This window comes from Erythrolamprus reginae, chromosome 2, assembly GCF_031021105.1.
Source record: "Erythrolamprus reginae isolate rEryReg1 chromosome 2, rEryReg1.hap1, whole genome shotgun sequence".
NCBI lineage: Eukaryota > Metazoa > Chordata > Lepidosauria > Squamata > Dipsadidae > Erythrolamprus > Erythrolamprus reginae.
The window spans coordinates 256923470-256945959 of record NC_091951.1 but is presented as its reverse complement, the minus strand read 5'-3'; the positions used below and the strand labels follow the sequence as shown (position 1 = coordinate 256945959).

The 22490-nt window shown below is 42.9% G+C and overlaps 1 protein-coding gene across 1 annotated transcript in view; it reads left to right on the top strand.

The window, feature by feature from the left end:
- The window catches only part of TEK (TEK receptor tyrosine kinase), a 78113-nt gene that overhangs the window by 27396 nt on the left and 28227 nt on the right, over positions 1-22490 (top strand). Inside the window, exons 5-12 of the mRNA XM_070742473.1 lie at positions 1117-1248; positions 3308-3448; positions 5040-5171; positions 9919-10073; positions 11107-11260; positions 14453-14608; positions 17553-17687; positions 19652-19945. Coding sequence (XP_070598574.1) covers positions 1117-1248; positions 3308-3448; positions 5040-5171; positions 9919-10073; positions 11107-11260; positions 14453-14608; positions 17553-17687; positions 19652-19945 — 1299 coding nt within the window. The remainder of the gene's footprint in view (positions 1-1116; positions 1249-3307; positions 3449-5039; positions 5172-9918; positions 10074-11106; positions 11261-14452; positions 14609-17552; positions 17688-19651; positions 19946-22490) is intronic.

The following is a 22490-nucleotide window of genomic DNA, read 5'->3' as shown; positions in this document are numbered from 1 at the left end:
CCTGTATTTTTCCTGTAGTCTCTTCCCTAGTTCCCTCTAAGCTGAGCAGTGAGCAATCGCTCACTTAAAAATCATCATCAACTCAGAGTTTTTCAAACCTGCCCAGAAGCCGAGAGGGAAAGAGTGAGAGGGAAGGAGAGAGAGAGGAAGAGAGGGAGAGAGAGAGGAAGAGAGGAAGAGAGAGAAACAGATAGAAAAAAGAGAGGAAGGAAAAGAGAAAGAAAAAGAATGGGAGTAAGAAAGAGAGAAAGAAAATCAAAATCTAGTTTGAAACTAGCTCAACTATTTAAGCGGCATTTTGATATTGATAGAGTTGCCCTATTATGAGCTGACTGTTATAGACACACAGTACAGTATTTTATTTTGAAATTCTCTGAGGCAAAACAGGGTGGGTTTTTTGTTTGTTTGTTTGTTTGTTTGTTTGTTTGTTTAATATTTCTGTGCCGCCCAGTCCCAAAGGGACTGCCGCTCAGACACTATACTTTTCTGCCCCCCCCCCCAAAAAAAATTAGACGGAACACTGGTCTCTTCTGGAGGGTGGGAAGGAAGAGGAGAGGAAATAGAGAAAGGAAGAGCAAACATTATTTCAAAGAGAGAGAAAAAACATTCTTTCTCAAGAGATTTCTTCTAAGATGATATAAATAAGAAAGGCTGTTCATTCCAGAGGTGGGTTTCAGTAGGTTCTGACTAATTCTGGAGAACCAGTAGTGGAAATTATGAGTAGTTCTGAGAACCAGTAGTGGAACTTTTGAGTAGTTTGGAGAACCGGTAAATACCATTTCTGACTGTCCCTGTCTCCATCTATTCTCTGCCTCCTGAGTCCCAGCTGATCTGGAGGAAATGGGTTTTTTGGAGCAAGCTTCCACTGGACTGGGGAGCGAATGGAGATTTTACAGTATCCTTCCCCTGCCATGCCCACCAAGCCATGCCCACCAAGCCACACACACTGAATGAGTAGTAAAAAAATTTGAATCCCACCACTAGTGCATTCCCCTATGCTGTGTTCCCCTTGACAGTAAGAGATACTCCGGTGAAGATTTGCAAACCCAACCCTATTCTTTCTGAGATTCTTTTTACTATTTAGCTTCCCAACTTTTCTTATGTTTTTGTGTAAAGGATGTGAAGCTCAGAAATGGGGACCTGAGTGTTCATTTCCTTGTCCAGACTGCAAGAATAATGGCATCTGTCATGAAGATACTGGAGAATGCATTTGCCCACCAGGCTTTATGGGGAAAACATGTGAGAAAGGTAAAAGAGAGAGAGAGAAAAGATCATGTACCGATGAACAATTTTCTACAAAACAGGAGATCAATATATTTAATATATTAACCACATTTGAGGTTTTATGGTTTAGAAGCTATCAAAGAAGACGTATTTATAAAGATACTGGTGGTGAAGAGCAAAAAATTATTCCTTCTCCCTTCATAGTCTGCTCAATCCTATAAATGTTTCATTGCTTTTAAGGAGGGATTATACTGAATCTATTTATCTATCTATCTATCTATCTATCTATCTATCTATCTACCTATATATCTATCGATCTATCGATCTATCGATCTATCTATCTATTGATCAATCTATCAATCATCATATTTATCAGCAATTGGAAATATAAAAGTTTAATAAGGGGTATGCATAAGTGCACAAGCGTGCCTCCGGTACCCTGTCCTATTGTCTCTTCTATAACTCTCTATCTTTTTTTTCTATCGCTATATCTCTATACATTGGTACCTCTACTTAAGAATGCTTCTACTTAAGAACTTTTCTAGATAAGAACCAGGTGTTCAAGATTTTTTTGCCTCTTCTTAAGAACCATTTTCTACTTAAGAAGCCAAGCCTGGAAAAATTTCCCAGGAAATTTGAGAGCGGCACGAAGGCCTGGCCAGTTTCCTGCCACTCCCCTTTTAATCCCAGCCATCTTGGGCTTTTCTGGGCTGCCAGAGGAGCCTTTCAGTAGCACTTAAGGAGTCTTTGGCAGCCCAGAGCGAATGGAGCGTTTTCCTTTCTCTGGGTGCTTGGAGAGGGAATAAACCACTTCACTGTGGTGACTCCCTCACGCTGCCTCTCATGCACCCAGCGCGAGGTTGCCTCCCGGAGCATCTGGGTGTGGAAAGGCAAAAGGAGGCGCTTCACCCCAGCCAGATCAACTTGGCTTCAGTCACCACAGTGAAGGAAAGGCACCGGCTACAAAGCGAGTGAGTGAGAGGAGATGGGAGTCCTTCAGCAAGGGAAGGCAGAGGCAGCAGGTAGCAGCAGCAGCAGAATCCGCCTTTCAGTTAAATGAGCGGGAGATTCCCCCCTCTCACCCACATGGGTTTCTCTCTCTGGTGCAGTGTATGGGAGGCAGCCTCACGCTGGGTGTATGAGAGGCACATGCTCCTCCTCGCCGCCTCAGAGTCCCTCTTTTTTTTTAAGGCTTAAAATTTTGGATTTTTTTGATTCCCCTCCCCTCACCTTCTTCCTTCAGCAGCGACTGTCCTCCTCCTCTTCTTCCTCCTCCTCCCACCCAAATGCCGAGCTTTTCTTTCTTTCCTAATGGGTTTGCACACATTATTTGCTTTTACATTGATTCCTATGGGGAAAATTGCTTCTACTTAAGAACCTTTCTACTTAAGAACCTGGTCACAGAACGAATTAAATTCTTAAGTAGAGGTACCATTGTATATCTATATATACCTATATATATTTCTTCTATCACTGTATCTTTATCTCTTCTTCTACTATATTATTCCTACATCTTCTCCTCTATTCTTTCATTGATTGATGTACTATGTGTAAATCCCCTGTAACCTCATTGTGTTTTGGACAAAATAAATAAATAAATAAAATAAATAAATAAATAAATAAAAATGATCTAAGCAGGGATGTCTAGTGATTGTGCTTTACTTACTATATAGCTATTAACTTCCAAGGTAAAGTAAAAAGGAGCTCCCAACTAGAAGTTACCCATTTCTCCGTGTGTCAGACAGAAAAAAATAGCTTTGTTGAGTGAATATTTAACACCATGCTTTCTTTCTGGAGCAGAGATCCTCAAACCTGGCAACTTTAAGACTTCTGGACTTCAACTCCCAGTATTCTCTAGCCACCTAAGCTGGCTGGAGAATTCTGGGAGTTGAAGTCCACAAGTCTTAAAGTTGCCCAGTTTGAAGAGCTCTGTTCTGTAGGATTCTGTTTTGTCATACCTGCTATTACTTTTACACTTGGAAAATAAAGTTCCCCTATCACAACTTTCAGGCATCCAAGAAATATTTCAGCTCACTTTAAATATTGTCCTTTTTTTTTTTTTACCAAAACAAAAAACAAAAAGCTTGTGAAGAAAACACATTTGGGAAGGCATGCCAAGAAAAATGTAAAGAAAACTCAGGATGCAAATCTTTGGTGTTCTGCTTGCCTGATCCATATGGATGTTCATGTGCCTCTGGATGGAAAGGACTCCTGTGTGATGAAGGTAAAATGAAATATGAAAATTAACTGTGTTGGTGGGATAATATATGTGTTTGTGAAAGGAGCAAGGGATAACTTAGCTTTGCTAAGAATATATTTTAATTCTAAGAAAAAAAGTACAGTGGGATAGTTTGCTCATTTTTAATCCAGCCTCTGGATTAAACTCATTCCTTCTATGCTTTTTAAAACCATATAATCTAGTTAGCATCTTGGCTTAATTTTGCACAAGTGCTTAAGGAAGTCAATACATATACTATTTATCCACCAAGAAATGATATACAGGTAATCCTCATTTAATGACCGCAACTGGGATTGTTAAATTGGTCGTTAAGTGAAGCAGTTGCTTACTGAAACCAAGACTGTGCTTACAATTTTGCTTTCTTTGCTATATGGATTTGTAAAAATTGAAAACGTGAGAATCGCTCACAAAGCTACTTTTTTCATCATCATTGTAAACAGAAACAGTAATTAAACAAGGGCTACCTACATGTGGGAAGAGTGCAACATTTAGCAAGCTGTAAAGTTCAGTTTTGCTCAAAAATATATGAATTGCAAGAGTGAAATGCACCCTTTAAGTGTACTCTGCTAGGGTCTGGACTTCAGTAATTCCCTACCAATGTGAGAGAGTCTAATGTCAGTCAAATATAGCATGGTCTAAAACAGGGTTGTCAAACTTGATTTCATTGAGGGCCACATCGGGGTTGGGTTTGTCCTCGGGAGCCCAAAGAGGGTATGGTCAAGTGTCCGGGTCGACCAGAGTGGAGGCTAAGTTATAAATTGTCGGTCTGCAATAATTTAAAAATATAACTCGCTTTCTGTCGTCATCAGTAAGTTACTTGCTTGCAAGAAAATGCGAAATTTGGACATGTAAGATGTCCATGATTCTGCGTCCAGATTGAAGAAGGGCGGCGGTGGAGCCATGACCGAGCTCATGGTTGTTTAGCGGGAGTTTGACCTCCTTGTCGCCACTGTTAAATCACTGCACCAGAGACTCTTGCTGTTCAAAGCTTGTTTATTTCAAAAGACATAACAACCAACTGATCCTCTCAACAGTAACTCCCAACAAGGGCAACGGCTAATCTGTTGCCCTATTTATACCTTTTCTTACGCGTGGGAATTTCTACTGACAACCATTTATTTTTGGCGGCAACCTAGAGCTAGCCAGGTCTTAAACAATCAGCAATTTTCTTTTATTTCTTTAAACGAACACAACAGCCAGGGTGGGTGCGACCAGCTCAACATCACTTGTGCCAGGGGGTAGCCTGAGTGCTCTGCTAGACAAAAATGGCTTCCGAGCTCAGTTTTCAGCTGTGATGGCCTCATGCAACCCTCTATCAGCAAAAACGGAGCTCGGGAGGAATGCATATGGCCCTCTGAGCTCCGTTTTTACTGGCAAAGACACCATGGGCCAGTCCCTCTCTGTTTCCAGGATGGCCCTGTGGATCAGATCTAAGCACCCCGTCAGCTGGATCCATCCCCTAAGTCTTGAGTTTGACACCCAGTCTAAAAGCATAGTGATCTGTTGAATAATAACATTCAGGCAAGTTTGCTACATGTGCAACCTAACAGCTCACTGGTACTGTTCATTTTGGCAGGTTGTGAGTCTGACTTTTATGGACCAGACTGTAAATTGAAGTGTAACCACTGCAGCAATCGAGGAATATGTGACAGCTTTAAGGGCTGCATCTGCCAGTTTGGGTGGCATGGTCTGCAATGTGAAAAAGAAGGTAAAGCAAAGGTAACCTTGTAATACCACACAAGTTTGCATGTTTCACGTCATTTTGGTTGGTTGGTACCCACTTTGCCAAGGGAATTGGTTGGTACCCACTTTGCCAAGGGAATCCAGCCATCGCTTGCATTCGAAAACAAAACAAAACATGAAAAAAAACTGCATGAAAGAATTTATGGAGGATTTATGAACAATCATTCAGCAGTTCCAGGGCTTTAAAAATAATAATAAAGCAAGCATGCTATTTGTAAAACAGCAACACAAAAAAGGTATTTAGTTCTTCCTTCCAGCAATTCCTCCTCTCAAAAACAGTTCTTATATCCTCATTTTCTCCGAAAGAGAAAATACACTTTCCCCACCAACATACACATCCCAGGAAGCAGGACATTATTAGCATTGCTGAACATGGTACTGTGTATTGTTTTACAATTCATACTCATGACAATTGCCTTGACACATTCAATATATATACAGTGGAACCCCGACATAAGAGCTGCTCTACTTAAGAGCAACTCGAGATAAGAGCTGGGAGGGGAGAGATATTTTTGTTCTACTTACAAGCCCAAATTCGAGATACAAGCGCCAAGGAGCTGTCTCCTGAAGCCAAACGCTAACTTCCGCGTTCGGCTCCAGGAGACAGCTGCGAAGCGGCGTGCGTGTTTTAAAAGGTTGCAGACGGCCTGGGGGGCTCGGGGGGGTGCTTGCAGCTTTCTTTCTTGCTCTTTTTCTTTCTCTCTTTTACCTTCCCTTCCTCTATTTCTTCTTTTCTTTCTCCTTCCCACCTTCTTCCCTCCCTCCCTCCTTTCACTCATTCCTCTCTTACTCTCCCCTTTCATAAGTTTCCTTGCTTCCTTCCTCTGTTCCTGTCCCTTCCCCCTTTCTTTCTTTCTTTCTTTCTTTCTTTCTTTCTTTCTTTCTTTCTTTCTTTCTTTCTTTCTTTCTTGCTCTTTTTCCTTCTCTCTTTTACCTTCCCTTCCTCTATTTCTTCTTTTCTTTCTCCTTCCCACCTTCTTCCCTCCCTCCCTCCCTTCACTCATTCCTCTCTTACTCTCCCCTTTCATAAGTTTCCTTGCTTCCTTCCTCTGTTCCTGTCCCTTCCCTCTTTCCTTCCTTCCTTCCCACCCTCCGTCCATTCATTCACCCATTCCTCTCTTGATCGCTTAAAGCCGGTCCCTGGTGCAAAAAGGGTTGGGGACCTCTGTCCTACAGGATTGGGTGGCAGAGAAGTTGAACATATGTAAATTTAAAAGTTTAAGAAAGTTTACAAGTTAAGTGAAAGAAACTTCATTATTCATTTATATGTACATGTACATTTCTTCATTAAAAACATGTCTTTCTGCATAATTTAGACTAACTTTGTGAGTTTTTTGAGGGCTGGAACCAATTAAAATTATTTACATTAATTCCTATGGGGAAAAGTCGTTCGAGATAAGAGCTGCTCGACTTAAGAGCCCAGGTCCGGAACGAATTAAACTCGTATCTCGAGGTACCACTGTATATATATATATATTTATCTACGAAAATATATATATATATATATATATATATATATATATATATATATGTGTGTGTGTGTGTGTGTGTGTGTGTGTGTATGTGTGTGTGTGTGTGTGTGTGTGTGTGTAAAATTCTCCACAAACATAATATAAAAACTTCATTTGTCACTAACCAAAAAATATCAAACATCCTAAGAAACCCAAAAGATAAAATCCAACTCGAAAACCAAGGAATCTATGAAATCCCTTGCAAAACATGTGCAGCCACATACATTGCACAAACTAATCGAAGAATAAACGCACGCATTGCAGAACATAAGAATGCAGTCAAAAAAGAAGAAAAAACTTCCTCCCTTGTCCAACACATTAAAAAAACAGGGCATGAAATTGACTTTGAAAAAACTAAATTACTTTCCAAAACAGAACACGTATATAAAAGAATAATCATGGAGGCCATAGAGATAGAAAAACACCCCCTCAGCATGAACAAACGAGATGACATGTCCCGCCTACCAGAGATTTGGAAACCAGCCTTAAACAAAAAAACATATCATAATCATCACCATGTCAATCCTTCAACTAAATGTGATTCCACCAACCAATCAAATCATTAAAACATAGCCACCCAATCTATTTGCTACATTAAAACCAAATCTCCACCCCCACCACTATTTATAAGGAACAAATGGCAGTTGCAAACAAACTATATTTACAGCAGCACAAAGCTTACAACTTCAGCCTGATGATGGTGAATGTGATTTCACCGAAACGTCGCATAGACACTCAAAATATTACATGGGGCAAAACCCGAACTCAGAACAATCTACACACACACACACACACATATATATATGTCACATGTTGTTGTTTTTCTTTTTTGCTGAATTTGAAAATTAAGGGAGACTAGGATAGATCTATTTCAGCCTTATTTTGGCCTCATTAGCTAGCCATACCCATTGGGATATGTATATATATATATACTTTCCTTAAAATATTGGAGCAAAATATTCAAGAAAAATTTAAAATAATATTGACACCAGTCCCTTGACTATTCTTGATACACAAACCTGTTTACACCTGTCCATGGTGGGGTTTTTTTTTAGAGCAGGCATGTTCAGTTTGTGTCTTGAAGGCTGCACACAATCCTGGGCAGCTAAAAATGCAGCCTTGGAGATTATAAATATTTTAAATTAGGTGGTTTATATACATGAATTACATTATGTATTTTATATGTGGCCAAGACAACTCCTCTTCACAAAAGGAGGCCCAAGCAACCCAAAAGGTTGAACACCCCTATTTTAAAACAGGCGTCCCCAACCTATGGACCGCAGGCCCACAGCCCAATAATAGGCCTTGAGAAGTTTGCAACTAGGCCATGAAAACAGCCAGCGAACTGGATGAACATGCATCCTCGCTTGGCACGAGCAGTAGTTGAGAGAGTGTGCACACATGCAAACATCTGTGGCAGGCACACATGCAAACCACTCCCACAAGTGGAGCTGCGTGCGCACGCTTGCCATTGATTCACACAGCCAAACTGTGTGTTTTAAGGGTTTTTTTTAATCCCACCTTTATTTTTATATATAAACACTGAAGCAAAACATACTTATTACTCCTTCCACCTCATATTTTCCCTCACAACAATAATCTTGTGAGGTTGAGTTGGGGAAATAAAGAGTGACTCACTGGGCCAAAGTCATCAGCAGGCTATTATGCCTAAGAAAAGGATTAAAGACACTGTCTCCTAGGCTTCTAGCCTGGTGCTTTTTTCACAATGTTTTTGCAACTTTACAATCTAGTCAGGGATTTCCTGAATTCACTAACCAAGAACTCCTGAATTCACCAACCAAGAACTGTTCCAATCCAAGCCTGCTAAACTTCTTCAAATTCAGATAAAGTTGGCTATATATATTTATATATTGGGGTTTCTTTTGGATTTTTTAACCTAAAACTGTAATTTAGATTGGAGAGGGGCGGCATATAAATCCAATAAATCTAATCTAATCTATACACTGTCATAGTTTCCTGCAACAAAAGAAAACATAAGAGCCTAAATCCGTTTATGTATCGTTCTTCAAGTTCAGGCCAGAGAGATTAAACCAATTTTAAGCCAACAACTGTTGCAATTTATGACATACACCAATGTTCATGGGTATGCGCAGACAGTACATGAATGCAGGACATGAGGTTTGACAATCAATTAAATTTATCTTGGTTCTTAAATCAGAGGTATTATTGTTTCATTATATCTTGCGAAAGCTCTATGACAGATAAGGAAACACTGATACCCCCAATTTAAGAACCAGGATAAATTTAACGTTTAGGATTGGGATTAGATTGGCAGGAAGCCAATCTGACTCTGATTGGAAGTAATGATACTTTTCCTATTATACATTTTTTAAAGATATTGATGGCAGCAATTCAATAATTTTACAGCTTCCATCTCACCGAGTCTGCTCATTAGTTAAATTAAAAAGAGAAAGGGAAGAGAAATGATTAAACCTGTGCACATCATCCATTGTCTGTTTCATATATTACAACAGTGATGTGAATCCCATAATTATTTCTTCCATTTGCTTTTGGTATTTTTAGTTATCTAAAAGGAACATATCACTTGACTTCCTTCCCAGAATTTAAAGTACAGTGGTACTTCTACTTAAGAACGCCTCTACTTATGAACTTTTCTAGATAAGAACTGGGTGTTCAAGATTTTTTGCCTCTTCTCAAGAACCATTTTCCACTTACAAACCTAAGCCTCCAAAACAGTAACCGGAAAAGGCAGAGAGAAGCCTCTGTGGGGCCTCTCTAGGAAACAGGGCCGGAAAAGGCAGGGAGAAGCCTCCATGGGGCCTCTCTAGGAATCTCCTAGGAGGAAACAGGGCCTCCACCCTCCCTGTGGTTTCCCCAGTCGCACACATTATTTGTTTTTACATTGATTCCTATGGGAAAAATTGCTTCTTATTACAAACTTTTCTACTTAAGAACCTGGTCACGAAATGAATTAAGTTCGTAAGTAGAGGTACCACTCTATACTGATCACAAATCTGGCTCCCTTTGAGCACTTGCAGTGCATTTCCCTGAGAGGATGTGACGTGGTGGTTAAGATGTTGGTCTAGTCAGAGTTCAAGATGTTGTGTTCAAGTCTGGTTGAAGATGTATATGTAGTGGAGTTGCTGACTAATTAAAATGTTCGTTGATTTAATCTGGGTTAATTAAATGATAAACAAATATCATTTGTTACATATGCAGGTACAGCGGATGAATCCCCCAAGATAGAGACCTCACTTAATGAAATTGAAGTCAATGCTGGCTCAGAGTTCAAGTCGACCTGCACCATTACTGGCAAACCACCACCTACAAAGGAAGACATTAAATTGATTAAAAAAGATGGAGCCATCCTTCTAGTAAGTTCCTCATCATCTTATGCTTTTGTAGGAAGGATAAATTAATGGTGATAATTGTACATATTCACTGGATCTCTTTCACCTTGTTTTCTTGCTCCTCCTCATCTCTACTTGTAGCAAGCCTTAAGTTTCAAGAGTTTCATCTGTTCTGGAGTAATATACTAAAACAAATAATAACTCTCAGCAATAAAACAGGAAGCTCAATGGTACTGTGAAGGCAAAAACTTTTAGCATTATCTCATCAAATATTCAAGGCCCATTTTAGATATAGAGCGCTGGTGAGACCACATTTGAAATACTATGTTCACTTCTGGAGACCTCACCTACAAAAAGATATTGACAAAATTGAACGGGTCCAAAGACGGGCTACAAGAATGGTGGAAGGTCTTTAGCATAAAACATATCAGGAAAGACTTCATGAACTCAATCTGTATAGTCTGGAGGACAGAAGGAAAAGGGGGGACATGATCAAAACATTTAAATATGTTAAAGGGTTAAATAAGGTTCAGGAGGGAAGTGTTTTTAATAGGAAAGTGAACACAAGAACAAGGGGACACAATCTGAAGTTAGTTGGGGGAAAGATCAAAAGCAACATGAGAAAATATTATTTCAGTGAAAGAGTAGTAGATCCTTGGAACAAATTTCCAGCAGACGTGGTTGGTAAATCCACAGTAACTGAATTTAAACATGCCTGGGATAAACATATATCCATTGTAAGATAAAATACAGGAAATAGTATAAGGGCAGACTAGATGGACCATGAGGTCTTTTTCTGCCATCAGTCTTCTCTGTTTCTATGTTTCTATTAAAATATATTCAGTTGATGAAACATACTCAACCTGACATTTTTAACCTGAAACATAAAATCAGTATAATTTTCATTGTCCTCTCTCTCATGAAATTTTACCTGAATATTGATTTTTCTGCTTTGTAAAAAGAGAAGGGGGGGGGGCAAAAAAACGCTGTTAAAAACAGACTATTTTTTGTGTTGTGGTAGACATTTAATTTAAATATTTATTTATTTATCGCCTAGCCTGTCACAATAGCCAAAAAAAGCAATGTGTCAGAAGCATTAGAAGCTACATTTCTTATTAAAAGTGTCCAGCCTACTGAGTCTGGAACATGGGTCTACGTTGCTGAGACAACAGTTGGCATGGCCGAAAAAACTTTTCAAGTTGCAGTTAAAGGTAAATGAGAAACTTCTCCCATCGTTTATTATCCATTTCATTTTCATTTCATTTATTGGATTTATATGCCGCCCCTCTCCGAAAACTCGGGGCGGCTAACAACAGTCATAAACAATATACAGTAAAAATCCAATACTAAAAACTAACTTAAAACCCCCTAATGTATAAAACCAACATACGTACAAACATACCATACATACAGTTGTATCAGCCTAGGGGGAGAAGAGGTCTTAATTCCCCCATGCCTGGCGGCAGAGGTGGGTTTTGAGTAGCTTACGAAAGGCAAGGAGGGTAGGGGCAATTCTAATCTCTGGGGGAGTTGGTTCCAGAGGGCCGGGGCCGCCACAGAGAAGGCTCTTCTCCTGGGTCCCGCCAAGTGGCATTGTTTCGTTGACAGGACCCGGAGAAGACCCACTCTGTGGGACCTAACTGGCCGCTGGGATTCGTGCGGCAGAAGGCGGTTCCTGAGATAATCTGGTCCGGTGCCATGAAGGGCTTTATAGGTCATAACCAACACTTTGAATTCTGACCGGAAACTGATCGGCAACCAATGCAGACTGCGGAGTGTTGGTGTAACATGGGCATATTTGGGAAAGCCCATGATTGCTCTCGCAGCTGCATTCTGCACGATCTGAAGTTTCCGAACACTTTTCAAAGGTAGCCCCATGTAGAGAGCGTTACAGTAGTCGAGCCTCGAGGTGATAAGGGCATGAGTGACTGCGAGCAGTGACTCCCGGTCCAAATAGGGTCGCAACTGATGCACCAGGCGAACCTGGGCAAACGCCCCCCTCGCCACAGCTGAAAGGTGTTTCTCTAATGTGAGCTGTGGATCGAGGAGGACGCCCAAGTTGCGAACCCTCTCTGAGGGGGTCAATGTTTCTCCCCCCAGGGTGATGGACGGACAGATGGAATTGTCCTTGGGAGGCAAGACCCACAGCCACTCCGTCTTGTCTGGATTGAGTTTGAGTTTGTTGACACCCATCCAGGCCCCAACAGCCTCCAGGCACCGGCACATCACTTCCGCTGCTTCGTTGACTGGACATGGGGTGGAGATGTATAACTGGGTATCATCGGCATATTGATGATACCTCACCCCATGCCCTTGGATGATCTCACCCAGCGGTTTCATGTAGATGTTAAATAGCAGGGGGGAGAGGACCGACCCCTGAGGCACCCCACAAGGGAGAAACCTAGAGGTCGACCTCTGACCCCCCACTAACACCGACTGCGACCGACCGGAGAGGTAGGAGGAGAACCACTGGAGAACAGTGCCTCCCACTCCCAACCCCTCCAGCCGGCGCAGAAGGATACCATGGTCGATGGTATCGAAAGCCGCTGAGAGGTCAAGAAGCACCAGGACAGAGGACAAGCCCCTGTCCCGGGCCCGCCAGAGATCATCCATCAACGCGACCAGTATCATCATAGCAGCTTCAGTGCATTTACATTCAAGTGATTTCAGTAGCTCTTAGCCAGAGGTGGGTATCTGCCAGTTGGGACTGGTTGTATAGAACGAGTAGCAGGAATTTCCCCCCCACTCGCCAAATTGGCAGGAATGACTGGCTGGACCCACCCCCAAACCAGCTCTCTCAGCAGTGCCATAGGTGCCTTGGTTTTCCCTTCTGCACACACACAGAAATTGTTTTTTCCTTCTACGCACGCACAGAACCTAGATTTTTAGTACTGCACATGTACACATGCTACACTGCGCATGAGGAACCAAACCGGAAGCAAGGTTAGGTCCCACAGAGTTGGCTTTCTCCAGGTCCCGTCGACTAAGCAATGTCGTTTGGCGGGACCCAGGAGAAGAGCCTTCTCTGTGGTGGCCCCGACCCTCTGGAACCAGCTCCACCCAGATATCAGAGTTGCCCCCACCCTCCTTGCCTTTCGCAAGCTCCTTAAAACCCACCTCTGTCGTCAGGCATGGGGGAATTGAAATTTCCCTTCCCCCTAGGCTTATAGAATTTAGACATGGTATGCTTGTATGTATGAGTGGTTCTTTAAATTGGGGTTTTTAAGATTATTTTTAATATTAGATTTGTTTACATTGTCTTTTTATATTGTTGTTAGCCGCCCTGAGTCTTCGGAGAGGGGCGGCATACAAATCTAATAAATAATAATAATAATAAAAGGTAAGTCAGAACCAGTGGTGGGCCCCAGCCAATGGTGGGGAATGCGGTTTGGTGGCAGCCATGGAGCACATAGCCTAGCTCTGGTGGTGATGCCAGGCATGCACACATGTGCAGCGCATGCATGTGCCACTGGTGCTTCCCTGGACGTACCCCTGCCCTGCTCCGCCATGAGCGCTGCCTTCCCCCACTGTTTGCCCCTTGCTTGCCTATCACACTGTCTCCCCCCACTGCCCGCCCAGAAATGGGCAAATAAGTAAGTGCCTGCTTGCCGCTGCCCACCAGTGTTTGCTGCCCCACTGCCTGCTTGTTGGCATTTGCCTCACTCGTCTCTCGCTCTTGGGGCAAATGGCGGCAGCGCAGGCAGTGGGGGGAGCCAGCGCGAGAGGCGAGCGAGGGGCAAATAGCAGGGGAAGGCAGCACTCGTGGCAGGGCAGGGAAGGTGTAGGTCCATGCATGTGCCAGTGGCGTGTGCACAGGCATGCACGCCGGCATCGCCACCGGAGCTAGGCTACGCACTGCCCCGACCTTGAGCGCTGCCTTCCCCTGCTGTTCCCCTCTCACTTGCCTCTCGCGCTGGCTCCCCCTACTGCCCGTGCTGCCGCTGTTCACTCCAAGAGTGAGAGGTGAGCAAGGCAATTGGTAGCAATCCAGCAGTGGGGGGCCAAAGGGTGGCGGGCAGCGGCGAGCGGACACTTACTTGTTTGCCCATTTCTGGGTTTTTTCGCTTCTGCGCATGCAGAATGAATGAGGAATGAGCTAATGAGGAATGAGTGGGATGTTGTGGGTTGCAGAGCTGATAATTTGGTTGTAGAAAGCTAAATGGTTGCAATAAGAGGAAAGTGAAAGAAGAATTCTGACAACTGTTATTTTCAGGTCACCGAATTTAGTTTGCAGATTCCCCTCCACATAGACAAGGTGGTAGGCTAGATATGTCATTCATTTGTCTTTATCAATCCCACAGCCTTAATCCTAGAGACAGACAAAATTCATTTCTATTGGTTTCTTTTTTTCATTCAAGAAATACTTTTCTAATAGGTATGTTATTATTCCCCTTCTTGACCAGTTCCCCCTGTGCCTCAGAATGCTCCAACATTGATAGAAAGAGGTCATAATTTTCTCATTATTGCAACAAATGCTGGGTCGTATTTGGGGGATGGACCAATTGTATCCAGTCAGATTCTATACCAACGTGCCAACTCTCAATGGATATCAGAGCAAGGTAAGAGTCAAACAAATAACTCAAAGTCATATCTTATCTATATTGCACTTGTTCTATGCTTCCAGGATTCGTCAAACTGTAATTCCATAAACTGCCTAGAAACCAACATGTAGGCAGCATACAAGCAGAACTGGATGACATATCTTTATATAGATGACTTATTTGGTATCTGCTGTTAAATATCAACAATGCATCAACTCATAGAAATTTTCTTTTAGATTATAATTTAATGTACACTTTAAACCCTTTATCCACATATTTTCCTATTGTTCAAGCATCACATTATATCCAAAATTCCTTGGTCACTGAATCGTACAATGTTTTACGTATTCAATTTCAAAATTCAATTTCAATAACATTTTTATTGATCTTAGCAATAATATGTTCGTCTCCATATAATAAAATTTCCAATTCCTTTTTAACAAAGTTGATAAATAAACCAATGGCAAACATAACCTTCACTTTCAAGTCCTTCCCTCGGCTTTAATATTGGGTCACCTAAGTTGAAAGAAAACTTTTTACCATACCTCAACTACCATATTTTTGGAGTATAAAACACACCTTAGTTTTTGGGGAGGAAAATATTTATTTATTTATTTATTTATTTAGTTAGTTAGTTAGTTAGTTAGTTAGTTAGTTAGTTAGTCCAATACACAATGAGGGTTTTAGTGGGTATATATCTATATACACATAGTAAAATACACGATGAAGGTTATAGAGGAGATACTCATAGTAAAATATGTCTAAGAAATAATAGAAAAGAAGATATAGTAATAGAACATATCAATGAAAGAATAGAAGAAGAGATATAGGAATAGAAGAAAGGTATAGGAGACAGCGTTCCCTGTAAGCTGTGCGCTTGCGCATGCACGTGCCTCAAAATACCCCCCGCGCACCCTTTTCCATGGGCGTGTGCTCCCCATCCCCCTGCCAGCCTGTGGGGGGGGGCGGGAAGGCGCTGGCAGTAGAAAGAAAGGGAGCCGTGGCCACCCCTGCCTCCCCACAGTGCCTCCGTCCCCCTTACGCCCATGGCCTCTCGGCCCTGCCCCCCACCCACCCAATCCACCCCCTCTCCTCCTCCTCCGCCTCCTGCCTTGGGGTGCGACTCCTCCCGTGGCCGTGGCTGCGGCTTCTCCTCCTCTTCTCTCCGTGCGCTTTGGGAATGCCCGCCCCGCCCCTCTCGCAGCCCCTTCGCTGGGAGCGCTTTCGTCACGGATTTTCAGCAAGGGGGCTGCAGTAGAGGCAGGGCAGGTGTTCCCGAAGAGCTTGGAGAAAGCGCTCTCACAGCCCCCTCGCTGACAGAGAGAGAGAGAGAGGGCGAGAGAAAGTAAATGAGAAAGAGAGAGGGGGGAAAGGGGGGAGAGAGATAGAAAGAGAGGGACAGAGAAAGTGAGAAAAAGAGAGAGAGAGCAAGAGGGGGAGAGAGAAAGAGAGAGAAATGACTCTTGATTTAAAGCACATGGTAAAAAGCACCCAAATAATAACAGGAAAAAAAACTCAGCCGTTTGTGTGTGTGTGTGTGTGTGAACTCTTGAACCATTTCCAATAGCTCACCTGTTATTGGAAATGGTTCAAGAGTTCACACACACACACACACACACACACACACACACACAAGGGGGGAGGAGACAGGGATGAAAAAAGAGGAGAAGATAGTAGTAATAGTAATAGATTTTGGTTTTGTTTTATTATTAATTTCTTTTAATAAAAAAGAAGGGAATTTTTTTCTTATTTATTTATTTATTTTTTCTTATTTATTTATTTATTTATTTATTTATTTATTTATACTTCTATGCCGCCCAGTCTCAAAAGGACTGCCGCTGGGGTGGGGGTGTCCTGACAGCCCCCCCACACCAGTGCTTCGCCTCCCGCTGGGACACCCCCCACCCCAGCACTTTAAATCCCGCCGGCCAAGAGCACTTGGGCAGCAGCTTCTGCTGGATACGGGCGATGGGCGGGACGAACGGCGCCGAAGCCGGTGGCTGTGGCAGCTGCTGCAAGAGGCTTCCGCGCCGCTCTGTCCCACTCATCGCCCGTATCCAGCAGATAGGCTTTGAATTTTTGGCTGGGGGGGAGAAGTAGGACCTTCCTAACTTCCCCCCCCCAGCCAAAATCACAAAGCCAGGCAGCCCCCAGCCGCCAAAGGAGCCTCCTGATTCTCCCTGCCCTGTGGAGAAGTGTGGAGGGCTGCGTCACTAAGCTCCACCCCTCCATAACCCCACCCCCATATGACCAAAGCCCCCCCCCCCCCACCGGGCCGTGGAAAACTCGTCTAACTTAAAGCCGGTCCCTGGTGCTAAAAAGGTTGGGGACCTCTGGGCTAGCGTCCTTAGCTAGCACATTATTTTATCCCCTGGTTAGGGCTTTAAAAAACTTTATTCGGAGAGAGTAACAATGAAAGAGCTTGCAAGCCAGTAAGACCTGGGAACATCATTAGCACCTGGAAAGAAACATTCGGAGTAAGTAGAGCAATGGGGAAAAAACCCTGCAAAGACTTAGGGCTTGGAAAACATTCTTTGCATAGAGAAACAATGAAAGAGCCTTCAAGGTAAGAACTGGGAAGATCGTTAGCAGGTAGTTAGTGCTGGGGAAGAAAAGCTACATTCAGAGGATGAGACACACCCAAATTATCAGCCTGTTTTAGGGAGGAAAGGGGTGTGTCTTATACTCTGAAAAATATGGTAGTTTGGCTTTGCCACCATTTCTTCTTCACCATTTCAGAAAGCTTCCAAACATGACAAAGGATGATGTTTGTGATGCATACTCTTATCCCAGTTCTGTTTGCATGCATGTATCACACTGTTTTCTTCATTATTTCATGGGGTTGGGGTGCGGGGATGTATTTAACCAAATGACAGTAGAACAAAATAAAAAATGTTTATCAACATTTAAATCTTTCCTTATTATTTTACTATTTTAATTTTAATTTTCCTTTGGAACTCAGTCACAGCAGACATCTGGCGACTAAACAATCTGGAACCAAAAACGCTGTACTCTGTATGTGTTCGCCTCACTCGCAAAGGAGAGGGGGGAACAGGGCACCCTGGCCCACCAAACGACTTCATTACAGCTGCTGTTGGTATGCAAAACTCTGGACTTCTGTAAAGGGGATATTTGTCTGTCAGAAGTTGCTTTGTGCATGCACACTTGCTCATACATCATTGGTGGGATTCAAAATTTTTACTTTTTGATTCTGTGGGCATAGTGTTGTAGTCGTGGCATGGCGTTGTGGGTGTGGCTTGGCGGATGTGACAGAGGAAGGATGCTGTAAAATCTCCATTTCCCTCCCCACTCCCCCTTTTGTGCCATTTTTACCCCAAAATCCCCATTTCCTCCCACTCAACTGGGACTTGTTTGTAAGTTTGTAAAATTAAACAATGTTTCCCATAGGAATCAATGGAAAAGCGATTAATGCATGCAAGCCCAAAATTCACCCTTTTTGCCAGCTGAAGCACCTGTTTTTGGCTGCTGGGATTTCTCTGAGGCTCCCCTCCATGGGAAACCCCACCTCCGGACTTCCGTATTTTTGTGACGCAGCAGGGGAATCCCAGCAGGGGAATCCCAGCATCGCAAAAATGGCTGCTTCGCTGGCAACGGAAGTTTCTCAGCGAGGGAAGCCTCAGCGAAATCACAGCATTGCAAAAACACCAAAGACCTTGAAACCCCACCTCCGGACTTCAGTGTTTTTGTGATGCTGCGATTTCGCTGAGGCTTCCCTCACTGGGAAATCCCACCTCCGGACTTCCATTGCCAGCGAAGTGGCCGTTTTTGCGATCCTGAGATTCCCCTGCTGGGATTCCCCTGCAGCATCACAAAAACGCGGAAGTCCGGAGGTGGGGTTTCCCATGGAGGGGAGCCTCAGAGGAATCCCAGCAGTGCAAAAACAGGCACTTTGCTGGCAACGGAAGGTCCGGAGGTGGGGTTTCCCAACAAGGGGAGCCTTCGCCTGGCAACGGAAGTCCAGCGGCAGTGGCGGGTTTGTAAGGTGAAAATAGTTCAGAAGAAGAGGCAAAAAAATCTTAAACTCCGGGTTTGTATCTTGAAAAGTTTGTATGACGAGGGGTTCGTAAGATGAGGTATCACTGTATATAGTAATTTGAATTTCAGGAATATCACTCTTTAACGGTTTCCTTGGATAGAAGTTACTGAAAACTAATGATATTTCTGAAATGTAAGGACTATTTACATACAGGACTATATTTCTGAAATGTAAGGACTATTTACATACAGGCTGAGAATAAATGAAGTTTCAGAACATTTATTCCCATAGATTCCTGTTTCTCTTCATGTGTCTCCTCAGTTCAGCATCTCAGCATGACTTTCCTAGAGCCCTTATCTGTGTTTCTCAAGTTTGGGGAATTCTGGAAGTTGAAATCCACATACAGTAGAACCTCTGGTCACGAACACTCCTGACCACAATCAAATTGGATTGTGATCAAAAAAATTTTTTTTAGTGTGGCCATTTCCCCCTTCCGTGCCATTTTTCTGCAAGTGCCAAATTTCCAAAATTAGGTTCAGATCACGACCAAATCAGATTGTGATCAAAGTTATGGAATGAATTATAGTCGTGACCAGAGGTTCTACTGTATCTTAAAGTCAACAAAGTTGAAACTCTCTGGTCCGTAATATTTCTCGCAGACATCCTAAATTCTAGCTGAAATGCCTTTTTGTGCCTTGCTCACATGCCCTTTGCTGCCTGTCTCTCCTCAACCCCTTGTAGGGAAAGACAGATGAACTTTTTGCACTTATTCCATTTCCGCCCTGTGTCCTATGGGATCGGGTGGCATATAAGTCAAATAAATTAAATTAAATTTCCTATTGCAAATACCATAAAGAGCCAAGTTAGTATTGATGAGCCACTGAAACCCAATTGTTAAGAACAGTGGTCCTTAAGTGATTGTTCAGTTTAATGTCTCATATTGCCAATTTATGTCTGGCTAGAAGTTTTGATTGCTCACTATGAGGTTTTGATTCTTACAAGAATCTTCTTAGGTTAATAGGTTTTTCTAGCCATACTAATATTCTCTCTTGTAATTCCTAAAGGTCTTTCTCCACCAAGAGGTCTGCTCCTTGTTCCTAATAGTACAACAGCTCTAAAACTGTCATGGCAGCCAATCAATCAGCACTTGGAGGAAGACATCTCCATTGAAGTGGAAAATAAAAGTGTGGCGGATGTGAATGGGGAGCATATTACCACTATACAACTCCGAGGAAATCAGACCAGTTTGGTTATTGACAGGCTAGAACCCAGGCATAAGTACATGTGCCGAGTCCGTATAAATAGTAAGTCCAAAGGAGAATGGAGTGACTATGTCTCAACGTGGACCTTCAGTGACAGTAAGTGTGTTCATTTGAATGTCATTCATTTTAATGATTAGCTCAAAAATCTGCTTTAAACGATATGATTAGAAGAGGCAGCCAGAATTGAAGCTGCAGGTGTATCTACATCAGCCCCCGAATACCTGGTCAGTGATCAGATTATTGTTTTTAATATTCCAACATTGTCATAAGGGCCACAGGCTGCTGTCTCTTGGCAACTGTTTTGTAACATATGTTATGTGTTTTGGTAAAGTAGGCAACAGTCTAATAACCTTCCTACCTTTTGTGGGAGTGACTTGGTAGGCATGGCATGGGGATCACGGGTGGCAGGGGAAGGATACTGTAAAATCTCCATTCCTTCTCCACTCCAGGTAAAGGTTACTGCAAAATTCCCATTCCTTCCCAATTAGCTGGGACTTGGGAGGCAGAGAATAGATGGGGGCAGGGACAGTCAGAGGTGGTATTTACCAATTGTCCAATTGACCTCTGCTTCCCAATCTGCAGATGAGAGAGCAACTGGTATAATTCACAGTATCAGAACCAATCACTATGCTATTATGGAATTCGGGGACTAGTGGATACTCTTGACTGGCACTGCAGTGCTCTTTTTTCTCTGATATATTATAAATAATTTATTTATTAAATACATTTATATGTCTGGCTGACTCGCATACACTCCAGGTGACTTATATTAAAATTATGCAATGTAAAAACCTGTGCCCCACTGCCACCCCCACCCCCACATCAGAAATAGGCACGAACACGCCAAGCACTTGATTAAATGTCAGCTTTGGATCCCCAGTCCTGCTGACAGAACCATGTCTTCAGGACCTTCTGAAAAGTGTCAAGGAGGGATCCGATCTTATCTCTTGGAACAGTGGTGGGTTGCTACTGGTCCCCCCACAGGAGCTCCGTTCCAATAGCGGCCCACGATTATGCAATTTGCACGCAATGGCTCTGGTGCCATCTTCAACAGTCCATTGCAAAGCCCCATCTTTTGTTAACATTTTTGCTTCATTTTGTTTCCTGCACATGTGCGGGAGCAAAATTTCACAAGGGGATACTTGTGCATGTGTGTTTTCAGCAATTTTTTGCTTTCCTGCATGCGCGGAAGCAAAATTGTGCAGTGGGAACATACATGCGTGAGCATAGTGAGTGTGCAAGTGTGGGAATTATCATGATGCGCACACAGCGCACCAGTACAGGTAAGAACAATCCCCCCATCTTGGAGGAATGTTATTTAAAAGAAGGAGCCACCCCAAAGAAGGCCCCTTTTCTATGTCCCACCAAATAGACTTCCTTGGCCCCTGTAGCTTACTCTGCCTTCCTGTTCTGATGGAATGGGTAGATGTAATTGGAAAGAGGTTGTCCTTAAAATTCAGTGTTACTATTAAAATGTTGACAACTTAATTTCAGCCTGGGTAGAAGACTGAAAAGATATGCATGGCTAATGAATAGCACAGAGATACAAGACCAAGTCATTTCTTCTTAACACTAGTATTACAATGAATAGATACGGTTCTGATGATAGTAATCGCACCTTCAAGAGGAACCATGTTACATAGTTGACACTGGTTGAGTTCACACATTGCTCTAAGCTATAGTGTGGTTACTTGGTTTTTGCTTAGCACAAACAATTAACGTATCTCTGATGACCAAGGGGTGTCCGGAATTTTGATCAACTGACCATTGATTACAAACATAAATTGATCTCCAGCTGATTAAAATTTGTTCACATCTTGGAAGCAAATCCAAGGGAGGAACACTGATTAAAGTGCATTGTTCAACATTGAAGGGTATTGTTCAACCTTACTTAAGTGATTGATGACATGATTTTAATGGTGATTTGTTGGTTCGTGGTTTTAAGATACCATTGATCATGTAGATCAGGCCAGTTAAACTGGCGGCTCATGGGATGGATGCATCATACAGAGGCCATGCCCACCTCAGCCCCACAAAGGCATAAAAGATCACAATATGTCACAATATGTCATGTTACGCAAACACGTTTGACACCCATGATGTAGATAAAATTCAAAGTCAATTTGAACCAGGGTTTGAACCAGCATTTGCCCAGGTTCACCTAATGCACCAGTTGCAGCCCTATTTGGACAGGGAGTCTTTGCTCACGGTCACTCATGCCTTTATCACCTTGAGGTACAACTACTGCAATGCTCTCTACATGGGGCTACCTTTGAAGAGTGTTCGGAAACTTCAAATCGTCCAAAATGCAGCCACACAAGCAGTTTTGGGCCTTCCAAAATATGCCCACACCTTTCCATCACTCCATGGACTGCATTGGCTGCCGATTGGTTTCCAGAAACAATTCAAAGTGTTGGTTATGACCTATAGAGCCCTACATGGCATAGGACCAGATTATCTCCATGACCGCCTTCTGCCGCACGAATCCCAGCGTCCAGTTAGGTCCCATAGAGTTGGTCTCCTCAGGGTCCCGTCAACTGGACAATGCCAGCTGGCAGGGCCTAGGGGAAGAGCTTTCTCTGTGGGAGCCCCGCCCTCTGGAATCAACTCCCCCCGGAGATTTGCACTGCCCCCACCCTCC